The 12,219-nt window shown below is 36.3% G+C and overlaps 1 protein-coding gene across 2 annotated transcripts; it reads right to left on the reverse strand.

Moving 5' to 3' along the window:
• Window positions 1-1,066: 1,066 nt before the first annotated feature.
• On the reverse strand, window positions 1,067-11,960 carry LOC110658630 (cyclin-T1-3). 2 transcript variants are annotated; one of them, XM_021816330.2, is made up of 7 exons: window positions 11,800-11,960; window positions 10,912-11,222; window positions 3,403-3,484; window positions 2,771-2,905; window positions 2,508-2,680; window positions 2,224-2,375; window positions 1,067-1,908 (listed from the first exon to the last, which is right to left on the reverse strand). In XM_021816330.2, exons 2-7 carry the CDS (start codon window positions 11,130-11,132, stop codon window positions 1,373-1,375), a joined length of 1,299 nt encoding a protein of 432 aa, XP_021672022.1. In that variant the 5' UTR covers window positions 11,133-11,222; window positions 11,800-11,960; the 3' UTR covers window positions 1,067-1,372. The 2 variants fall into 2 exon arrangements, with proteins under 2 accessions (XP_021672022.1, XP_021672023.1); XM_021816331.2 differs by lacking the exon at window positions 11,800-11,960 and having other exon boundaries at window positions 10,912-11,636.
• Between the last annotated feature and the right edge of the window lie 259 nt (window positions 11,961-12,219).

Here is a 12,219-nt window from a genome sequence, read left to right on the forward strand (position 1 = left end):
ATTAGGTGGTTGGTGATGAAGAAATGATATTATTGGAGAGTAAGTGATAAAGATACATGATTTTCCTTGCAAGTGTGAGTCAAATACTTGGCAAAGCCCTTAAAAAGGAGGTCTAAAGTAGCAAGAATTTAAAGGTATGTCTAAGAAGAAGACAAATTCATTGGAACAGGAGAATATATGCTTTCTGAAGACCATGAAAATCCAACACTATAGGGGCCATTGCTCCCCCCCATTGGTTTGCTTTTCCATGCCCACTCACCCATTAATATTTCCTTATTCTGTTTGATTCCCTATCCTGTTTGCATAATCTATTAGGGTTTTATTCATTCCTCTGGCAGACTGGCACCATTAAACGCTACATGTGTTTTCCACACAATCTTGTCTATGCCCATCTGCGTTTAGTGTAGTTTTTGGAAACTTTAATTTCTGCTTGCTTCTTGATTTCTTCATGTTTTACCTTTGCTTCATTTGATCAGCAAGGAGAATAACGATGAAAGTGAATGATTAATTAGAGTTAAAGAAATAAACAGAGGTACTGTCTTATTTGCTGTTGGAAAAGTGAAGCTCATCACTTTGTTTTGGTACGGGGAGAAAAAGATATGGTGAAAGACTGAAAGTGCAAAAGCGACTGAGAAAGTGAACGGGGAAAGGAGAAGAGATTGGTGAATGCTCGTCCTTCTCATCAATTTCACAAGCATTTCCTCTGATTTTTTCATCCTTTTCCTGACAAGAAAAAGAAAAAATAAATAAAAGAAACGAAGATGTGGGTCGGCCACTAAATATTTTTGCGTTGATAGACCTATTGGATTTATGAAATTCAAAGTATTCAGTCTCTGTTAATCCTCTCGCTCATTTCAGATATAAATTATTAAAGTTCTAAACCACCCAAGTATATTGATGTTAAATTGAATTCTTAACAAAAATCTTTTGCTTTTCTTTTAAGAAATGGTTAAAAGCCTAATAGGCCAACCCACATGCCATGATGATAATATCATTGCTTTGTCATTCAATCAGCTCAAATGCTTGCACCTAGGACAAAGATTGTGTACTCCGTTACACGCCAATCTCAAAAAACCATTCACATAAAATGATTATTTATACACTTGATTACTCCATCGCAGTCGGTACAAAAATATAATATAATAAAATAAAATAAAAAGCTCAATTGGCTCCACTTTCTAAAAAGCTGTACATAAATACTGTAATATTGTAATTCTGCATCTACAAGGCCATTATTCTTGCAGAACAATGTCAACGACTCTTCTGTACTTGTACAATTTCCTTCCAGAAAATGATCCTGAAACTTACAGCTGTTGAGGAGGAATTCTAGTCACTGGCATGTAACCTATGGACACTTTACTTGACAACTTCATCACACCGTTCTTTGTTTCTTTCCTGAAGAAGCTGATTCAAGCTCTATTCCATTCTCCAGCTCCCTCTCTATCCAGGCTTCACTATCTAATTCAGTATTCATGATTTTATTGGACATTTGATTTGCAGCTCCTTCACGTCTCCTCCGCCTCAATGCCTCTCTAATCCGGTTAGCATCAATCTTACCATACGAATCATGGATTGGGGCAATCTTACAGCTTGAAACCAAATCAACTTTCTCTGTTCTTGGTTTACTCTTGCCATCATCATCAACAATATTACTTGCATCACCAGTATCACTTGTTTGACATGGTAAAGCTTGTTTCAGACCACAGTTTCTCTCACTCAAGACCTGAGATTCTATCACAGTTCCTCCACTAGAATGTGAACTGGCAATTGATACACTTGTAATTGTTGATTGTGGGCTATTGGTATTCATCTTTCCAACTGAAGGTCCACTCAGTACCTTCTCCTGTGGTAAAGGCACAGCTCGTTTCTTGTCTTGCTCCAACAACCTAACCATCTCTTGAGTGACCTCTGAAATCATTTGCCAAAAAGAAGCAAATGAGTAACCAGCAACTAATGACACATAAGGAAATATTAACTGTTCAACGTTAACTGTATGGGAGTATAATATCTCAAGACACTAACGGTGGAATTGAACTTAAGGAATTAACCTTCACATATTTCAGATCTTAACACTTCCTCAGAAACTCACACAGCAGTTTTCGGTTTAAATTAAAATACTATGCAAAATAACAATGTGTACTAGAACTGTCAACCGTCCTTGACAGACATTCATGACTGGATCTCCATGATTCATAAATAGAACAAAGGGGATAACTAACGTACCCTCCAATTGTTTAGGTGAAATATCAAACTCCAGCCACCAAACCTTTCCCTTTTCTGTAGGCAGTTTAACTTTTTGAAATTTGGCAGCAAGGAACAGGGAGCCAGCTGCAACATAATGGGGCTTGTACTGCAAACACAATGTTGTACAAAGCCTGCAAATTCAATTCTTAAAAGAATCAAAGCCTGCAAATTCAATTCATAAAAGAATTTGATCACTCAAAAAGATGCGTAAAGATTCCGTTTTCAACCCATGCTGGACCACATACAATGAATAAAGTACTTACCAGTCATTCACAAAATTCCATGCTACTTTTGCAAGATCTGGGAATATATTCAGTTTCTTTAAAGCATCAACAAGTGGCCTGTAGGGGAGTTGGATATTGAGATCAAATGCAATTGTTGCCAATAATAGCCTCTCCCCACTTGTGATCAATTCCTTCTGCTTATCACAGATTTCCTAGAACAAAAAGGTATTGGATAAGCAAGCATGAAAGCAAGGAATCAGCATCACATGAAATCTCAAAGAAGCATGGTTGTATGAGCTCACTATTCTTCGGATTCTTTGTGGGGCAGAAGAATCCCATTTGTTTATCATCTCATAAGCCACAACAACAACATCCCTCAGCAAGCGTGGGGTTTCTTCTATTTTGCAAGCGAGAAACATGCTTGCAGTTGCCATTGTCTGCAAATTTCCAACTGTCATTATGGAACTATAAAATAATCAAACCAGTCTATATTCACAAACAACTGCTAAACCTTAATTCAGTTTAAATAAACCAAAAGAATACATAAGAAGCAGCATATATTCACAAACAAACCTACAGTATTGAATCTTAACAGTCATAATTCCATTAAAACAAAACGGCGGAGTGTGGATGCATGCTCCAACTTTGAACATGCACAGGTAACAAGCACATGAGCCTTCTACTCATCTTGACATGCAAAATACCAAAATGCAATCTCTCTACATCTCTCTTTTTATGTGTGTCTGTGCTGTAAGGAAATCATTTAATAATAATATATAACACGCACATCACCTCATGAGCAAGTTGGATAGGAAGGATGCTTACATTATCCACCAAGTATTTATTTCACCAGAAGACGTTAAAAATTAGTCATTCTAAACATAAAGTATTGAGAAATAGGAAAGCAAACACCATGTTAGGATGTAATGAATACCTGCCAATCATTCTTTGCATGAGACTGACGCATGTAAAACTGGTGGCATAAGATCAATGCGCATGCTATCGTCACCTGAGGTCTGAAAGGCAGACATCATCAATCACCATCTAGGTGAATATGAGTTGCCAAAAACCATAAGGAAAAGTAAAATAGTTTCTATTCCATGGCAATAGCATCATGAGAAGGATAATATCATAGTTAGACAACTACAGACTCAGGGTTCATCATTGCACATAATTGAGAGGTTTGCACATCAACTATTTTAGGTATGTTGATTCTCTCTTGGATAGAGGATGTTAGGGTTTTGGATCCCTAACAAGAGAAATTAGGAGAATAGAAGAAAGAAGAAGTAACTGAGAGAGAAGAAGTAAGAAAGAGGATCGGAATAAAGAAGAATTAGGGAGAAAATTAGAGAGAAAAAGAAGAATATTATTTCTGAAATTTCAGTTATGCAATTACAAAGTAACTCCCCAGTTTTATACGCTTTAGCAGTTGACTGCTTATCTAATCAATTCCAGCCGTTTACTAATCAATTCCAGCCGTTTACTAATCAATTCCGGCTGTTTATTGACTTCTATAACTGTCATTAGCTACTCTCCTTCAGTTACAACAGCCTTTCCCTCCTTTTTATTCCTAAACTTCTTCCTATAATATGTAACAATACCTCTCCCATTACCACATTCTTGTCCCCAAGAACATAAAAATTCAGGGAATTGTGCTAAGAGAGAAGCTTGATCTTCCCAAGTAGCATCTTTAGCAGGTAGATTAGCCCATTTAATGAGGCCTTGAAGCACATGCTGCTTGTCTCTTGTAATAACTCTTGTCTGTAAAACCTTCTCAGGAGCAACAATAACCCTTTCCTCTATCATTGTTGGTAATTCCGTCAAAGGGGTTACTTTATCTCCTAGTTTCCTTTTTAAAAGAGAAACATGGAAGACAGGGTGTATAGAGGAACTAGGTGGCAACTGCAATCTGTAGGCCACTGAGCCAACCCTTTCCAACACTAGATATGGACCATAATACTTGGCAACAAGCTTCAATAAAATCCCAAGGGCAATAGAAGATTGCCTGTAAGGTTGAAGTTTCAAATAGACACAATTTCCCACAGCAAACTCCCTTTCACTTCTCTTTTTATCGGCTTGATGCTTCATTCTCTGTTGTGCAAATGATAAATTTTCCTTAAGAATAGAATTCATATGTTGCCGCTGTTCCAAATATTCAGCTACAGCTCCGACAGTAGGCAACTCTGATAGAATTACTGGCAGAAATGGAGAAGAATACCCATAAAGAGCTTCAAAAGGGGACATCTTAATTGCACTATGATGAGAAGAGTTGTACCACCATTTTGCTAACGAAAACCATTTACTCCAAGAAGAAGGTTGCAATTGACACATGCATCTCAAATAGGCCTCCAAACACTGATTTAATCTTTCAGACTACCCATCAGTTTGAGGGTGATATGCTGTGCTAAAAGCAAGTGTAACCCCCAAACATTTAAAGAGATCCTTCCAAAAGAGACTAGTGAAAATCTTGTCTCTATCTGAAATAATAGATTGAGGAATGCCGTGAAGTTTAAACACAGAATCCATAAAAATTTTGGCTACTGAAGAACCTGTAAATGGATGTGTCAAGGGAAGGAAATGGGCATATTTTGTCAATCTGCAAATAACTACTAGAATAGTATCTTGCCCATTTGATTTTGGCAAATGCTCTATGAAATCCATAGAAATTTGTTGTCAAGGTTGAGTAGGAATCTCCAATGGTTGCAATAAACCAGGGGAAGCACAATGCTCAGATTTGCACCTAGCACAAGTATCATAAGTTTTGATATACTGCATAACATCAATCAACATACGAGGCCAAAAAAAAAATGTTTTTTCAACCTCATGTGAGTAGCATGCACCCCTGAATGTCCCCCAACTGCAGTGCTATGATAAAGTGCCAATAAATTCTGCCTCAAAACTGTAGCAGCCCCCACATACATTCTATCCTTATAATGGATCAGTCCATTTTTCAACCTATAACCAGAATATGCATTAGGATCCAATGAAAGAGTTCTTTGCAACTCTAATGCTTTCTCATCACCCTCATAACTATGAACCAAATTGGACAACCAAGTTGATGTAACAGAAGAATTGGATAGCTGCAATACATTGACTTGCTGAACTGTCCTATCAAGCCTTCTAGATAAGGCATTAGCCACTTTATTTTCAACTCCTTTTCTATAGAGAATTTTATAATCAAGGCCCAATAATTTTGAAATTCCCCTCAGCTATAATCCAGTATGTAACCTTTGCTTTAAAAAATGCTTGATACTCTCATGGTCAGTTTTTATGAAAAATTGACCTTGCTCCAAGTAATGTCTCCATTTAGAGACAGTAATGGTAATGGCCAAAGGCTCCTTTTCATACACAGATAGGATTTGTGATCTAGGTCCAAAAGCTTTAAAAATAGAAGCAATAGGATGATTCTCCTGTTGCAATACTGCACCCATTCCCCAGTTGCTAGCATCAGTCTCAATAACAAAATTTTTTGCGAAATCCGGCAAAGTAAGAACAGGAGCTTCAGTTATAGCCTGCCTGAGCCTGTTAAAGGCTTCTTGAGCTGCTGGACCCCATTGGAAAGCATCCTTCTTCAATAAATCTGTCAAGGTTTTACTGATGATACCATAGTTCCTTATAAACTTTCGATAGTAGCCAATGAGCCCCAAAAAACTCCTCAATTCCTTAACAGAAATAGGGGTTAGCCAAGTAATCATGGCCTGCACTTTCTTTGGATCTGTTGCTACCCCTTCCCCTGAAAATATATTACCCAAATACTCCACTTCAGTCTTACCAAAAGAACATTTAGACATTTTTGCATATAATTGCTGCTCTTGAAGAACCTTAAACACCACTTCTAGGTGCTACAAATGTGTATCCATATTAGGGCTGTAGACTAAAATATCATAAAAAAAAAATCAGAACAAACTTTCTCAAATAAGGCTGAAATATGTGGTTCATCAATGCCTGGAAGGTTGCTAGGGCATTGGTAAGCCCAAAAGGCATCACAGTAAACTCATAATGGCCTTGGTGAGTTCTGAATGCAATTTTGGGTATGTCTGGAATATGCATTCTTATTTGATGATCACCTACTCTAAGGTCTATCTTGGAAAAAACACAAGCTCCATGCAATTCATCCAGTAGATCATCAATAATAGGAATAGGGAACTTATCATTGATTGTTTGATCATTCAATTTCCTATAATCAACACAAAATCTCCATGTCCCATCTTTTTTCTTCACCAAAAGGACTGGAGAAGAATATGAGCTAGTACTAGGTTGAATGATTTGAGATTGCAGCATATCAGAAACTAACTTTTCAATTTCAGCTTTCTGAAAATAGGGATACCTGTATGGCCTAACATTAATGGCCTGAGAAGTTGAATTCAATGGAATGGCATGATTGTAGCTTCTAAATGGTGGAAGGCCATGAGGTTCCTCAAAGATACTATGATACTTTTGCAATAGTTGCTCTAAACCCTCACCCACATGCACTGCTACTGCATTAACAACAGAATCATTTTGCTCACTTTCTGAAACTAAAACACAGAAAATAGGTGTTGCTAAATCAACCCCTCCTTTCTGAAGTAATTCAGAAATAGTATCACAGGATTTCAGAATAGATCCTGAAGAATAATCATTCAACCCTTGTAAAACAATTGGTTTCCTATCACCACTCAATATAACCCTTGAAGCCTTAAAATCAAACAAAATTGGATTAAAACTTTTAAGCCAATCAACCCCTAAAATCATATCAAAACTTCCCAGCTGCAGAATCCTCAAGTCAAAATTGAAATGATGAGACTGCATCTGCCAAGAAAAGTGTTGACATTTGTGTTCACAAGTAATTTTCCTCCCATCAGCAACAGAAATATGGGCAGCTGGTATTTCCACCATTGGCAGCTTCAATTCCTCAACAACTTTCCTATCCAAGAAGCTATTAGTACTCCCTGTGTCAATAAGAATCACCAGCTGTCTACTTCTATGCTTCCCCAAGACTTTAATAGTTTCATTCCCTTACTTTCCTTCCACAACATATATTGATAGCATAGGTTCTCCCATATTTTCCAACTCCTGTGATTCCTCTAACATATTCAAACCTTCTTCCTCATTTTCCCCTTCTAATTCCTCAATCTGCACAGCCATTGCAGTCTTAGGTTTACATAAGTGCCCAGGTACAAACTTCTCCCCACACTTGTAACAAGGTCTTGGGTTGGTTTTAGTAGTTGAATTAGGTTGATTGGAAGGTTTGTTGATTGAAGAATTGGCTTTTACAACACGGGTAGTACTGCTAGTAATTGTTTTGTTCAAAGGAAAATTTGGCTTAGGAAGAGAATTAACAAGAGGTGGTCTTGGAGGGTAAAAGTATAGCTGACTAGGTCTAGAATTTTGGTTTGGGTTGGCAAACATTTGTAAAACTGAAGTTATTACCAGAATTGCTATTGTTAGGATTGCTGTAAGAAATAGGTCTAAAACTTACAGTGAGTGGTATAAGAATTCTTAGCAGGACCTTTGTACCTTCTGGTACTATCCAAAAGCTGCTCTTGCAGTCTAGCAGCCTTAATAGCTTGAGAAAGATTGGATGGTTTCATCATTCTTACCATAAGTCTCACCTCATCCTTCAAAACCCCAATAAATCCTGAAAGAAAATAGGATTCACCCAAATCTGGCATAACCCTCTCCATTCTAATCCTTAGATCCTCAAAAGTATGGTGTCCTCCTGCCTTAACTTCATAAATTCCTCAACAATATCTTGTAACCCTTGATCCCCAAACCTCTCACAAATACTCTGCTCAAATTCCTTCCAAGAATGACTCTTTTCCCTATTCCAGTTAGGAAACCATGCATCTGCCTTATCTAGGGGTGGCCACGGTTCAGGAACCACCGGTTACGGTTCCTGAACCGCCGGTTTAGGTTCAATAAAATTATGAACCTGAACCAAACCGTCAGAGGACGGTTCCTGAACCGCCGGTTTCGGTTTGAGTCCCGGTTTAAAACGGTTTGAAGGGCGGTTCGAAAAAGAACGATTCAAGACAGTTTGGAAGACGATTTGTAAGTGGTTTAGGGATGGTTTAAGGGTAGTTTAGACAAAAAAAATTAGAGAAAAATTTTATTGATTCAAAATTTAAGTTATATTTGTAAAAATATTTTAATTTTTCTTAGAAATCTTTCAATCAAAATAAAATAAGAAAAAAAAAAGAAAGAAAATAATTTATCTTTAAGAAAAATTTAATAAATAAAGACTTGAACCTGATTAAAAAACTAAAGATGAAATTAATTTTTTTTAAAGAAAATAGCAAAAAGTGTATGAACTTAATTTTGCCTAAATATCCCTTTAGGATTTAGAGGAACAAAAATTTCTAGTTCTATTACTTGCATTTTTTTAAAAATTATATAATAATTGATAATTAAAAAGTATAAAAGAGAAAAAAATTAAAATAGAGGGTATTGGAAATTTTATTGAGGATTTAAAGTAATAACAAAGTAATTGAGATAGTATTGAAAATTTCAGTAAGTATATAAAATAATAAAGTATGAAAATTGAGAGAGTATTGGAAATTAAAATGAGTGTAGAAAATAATTATTTAGAGAATTTGAGAAAAATTGAAAAAATATTAAGAATTGAAGAAAATGCAGAGAATAATTGTGTAGAGAATTAATGATATATATAAATGAATTAGGAGTGAGATAACATATTTATTGAATTTTTTTATATTTAAATCGCCGGTTTAATCCGGTTTGAAATCGTCGGTTCAATCCGGTTCAGAACTGCCGGTTCACGGTTCTTAAAAAATATGAACCTGAACCAAACCGCAGAAGGACGGTTTCGGTCCGGTTCGAAGTCGGTTCCGATTTTGACCGGTTTTGGTCCAGTTTTGACCGAATCAGTTCCGGTTCGGTTCCGGTTCAAAACCGAACCGTGGCCACCCCTAGCCTTATCAGTTAAAAACAGACTAGCAATCCCAATCCTTTTATCCTTTGGCACTCCATACACATCAAAATATTTAACACATTTCCTAATCCAAACCCTAGGATCATTTCCATCAAAAGTCATCAATTCAATCTTAGGCAGATAAGGGTTTGATCCCTCACAACTAAAAGAATTATTAGAGTTTCCAGAACTACCTTGAGAAGGGATGGGTAACAGCCCCCTATTTTCATGCACTCTGGACACATCCCAACACTGTTTTCATGCACTCCAGGTCTGTCCTCATCACTGCTACAAATTTCCTTTCCTTTTTCTTTGTTTTTATCCTCCATCATAATGCTCATGAAAGCCCAAAATTCCTCCCTGAAAGAATTAAGTTCCAAGGAAGTTTTCTTTGCCTCCTCCTTCATTCCTCGAGTCTCCTCTGGGAGATCTCTCATGTTCTCCTCTAGCTCAGCAATCTTGACCATCTCAGAACTCACCACTACAGATCTAGTCATATTTCCAACTCACAAGAACCAACAATTGAATCAATCCCACCACGTACCAGCTCTGATACCAAATGTTAGGGTTTTGGATCCCTAACAAGAGAACTTAGGAGAATAGAAGAAAGAAAAAGTAACTGAGAGAGAAGAAGTACGAAAGAGGATCGGAAGAAAGAAGAATTAGGGAGAAAATTAGAGAGAAAAAGAAGAATATTATTTCAGAAATTTCAGTTATGCAATTACAAAGTAACTCCCCAGTTTTATACACTTTAGCAGTTGTAACTGCTTATCTAATCAGTTCTAGCTGTTTACTAATCAATTCCAGCTGTTTATTGACTTCTATAACTGCCATCAGCTACTCTCCTTCAGTTACAACAGCCTTTCCCTCCTTTTTATTCCTAAACTTCTTCCTATAATATGTAACAGAGGACCACAGTTTCAGTATCAGCTAAAAGATGACTCCAGAAACAGTGGGTTGACAATAGATTTGCTACCAATGTGAAACTCAGTGGTTTACAGGGCAACAATCATGCCTGCATGTTTGATCAAGCAAAAACAATAATGCATGAAGAATATAAGCACATAAAAAAAGAAAGGTTTACTGTAAACCAGTCAGCTACAAGGTACATGCCGGTAAGCAGTACAAAAAATTGACAAAGGAAAATGTACGAGACCATTTTGTAGGCAAAATTGTACACGTTCTTTTTGTAGAGAATAGGAGTCAAGTCAAGAAATCCAACTTCAGGTAGCACATTGAACAAGCTTGGGAACAAAGGTGCAAAATTTATTGAATGAACTAGTAGGCATTTCTAGCAAAGTACCTAATCTAAAAAATGAAGCAAATAACAGGTACCAAACTAATAATTGAAGCAAATAACAGGAACTAAATTTAACTAGTATTATTATGAATGTTAAATAGAGGTAGATATGCAATGCCACAGGAAGCACTTGGCCAGAGTGCATATCAGATATAATAAGAGTCAAAAAGTAACAACTGAGAATCTTTCTGAGAGTGCAAATACGAGTAATATAAGCAATATCCTAAGCTTACACTTTAAGCTTCTTGCCAAGTTCTTTAATAAATGAGCAGTAAAACTTCCGTAGTTGAGACTCTTTCTCAAAGTCAATTCCATCCTGTCTAGAAGGGGAACAATCTTCAATTTCGTGCCTACTGAAGTACCACTTGCACATGTGGAACTGAGGCTTTTCCGATAAGCACTCACTGGTTGCAATAACCTGTTGAGATGGGATCCTTCTCGTCTGTTCTGCCATGCCCAACTTCTCTTCTCAGTGGCAGTGAGAAATAAATATATTTTTCAAAATATAACAGCTGATCAAAATTTGCTTAGCTAGCTGAATTTTCTGCAAGCCATAACACCATTAAGAAACCGATAAGGCGATACAAAAAGATTATCAACTCAACAAGAATAAAATTTCAAGGAATCTATGAAGAAAAATGAAAAATGGAATCTGACTTCTAATGGTGATAATTGCATTGGGGCGAATAAGAATACAGAGACGACTACAGGGTAAAAAATGCAATATGTGAACAGCTGATGGAATTTGCGTAAAATGTTGAAAGGAGGATCATACAATAGACAAAAACCCTAGAAATTTTTTATTGTACGCCATGTTTGGATGTGTTAAAAAGAAATCGCAAAAAATAGTAACTTTGAATAGGCTAGAACTCAACAAAGATTAGGTCGAACAATGATCAAATCCACAGCAATCATAAAAGCATCACAGTTAACATCCAATCTAACAAGACAAATTAAAAAAAAAAAAAAAAAGATTTCGGAGAAAAATCCGCAGGAAACTTTTCAAATTAAAAAAAGAAAAAAGAAAAATCCAATGTTCTTCCAAGCAAATCATTTCCGCAAATAGCATAGAGTAAATAGAAAAAGAAAAAGGAAAAAGAAAGGCTGAGAAGAGATTCTACCTGAAGCTTGAGGACGGGACGGGACGGAATCGCGATGGACGAAGCACGAGGAAACCTGGCTGTTAAGTTACCGTTTGAAATTCTAGTACTTCGGAATTTCTGTTTCCTTTCCTTTTATATTTTATTTAATGTAGTAAAATGACTTGTTTAGTTGACGCTGACGCCTTTTGCTATCCAGACGACCTCTGGATATTTACGAGAACGCGCCACACGTCTGTTACGCGCTCTCTGACGCGCGTTTTTTAGTTAATTTGAAAAGCTTGTTTGTGAAGTTTCAAAACACAAAATTTTATAAAATTTAATTGATTTTTATATCTTAAAATTTTAAAAAAAATTAAATTAAATTCTAAAAAATTGTTATAATTAAAATTAATTTTATCACTTTTCAATCATTTATTTTTATTTTGCCATATACAGCAG

The sequence above is a fragment of the Hevea brasiliensis genome, chromosome 12, assembly GCF_030052815.1.
Source record: "Hevea brasiliensis isolate MT/VB/25A 57/8 chromosome 12, ASM3005281v1, whole genome shotgun sequence".
NCBI lineage: Eukaryota > Viridiplantae > Streptophyta > Magnoliopsida > Malpighiales > Euphorbiaceae > Hevea > Hevea brasiliensis.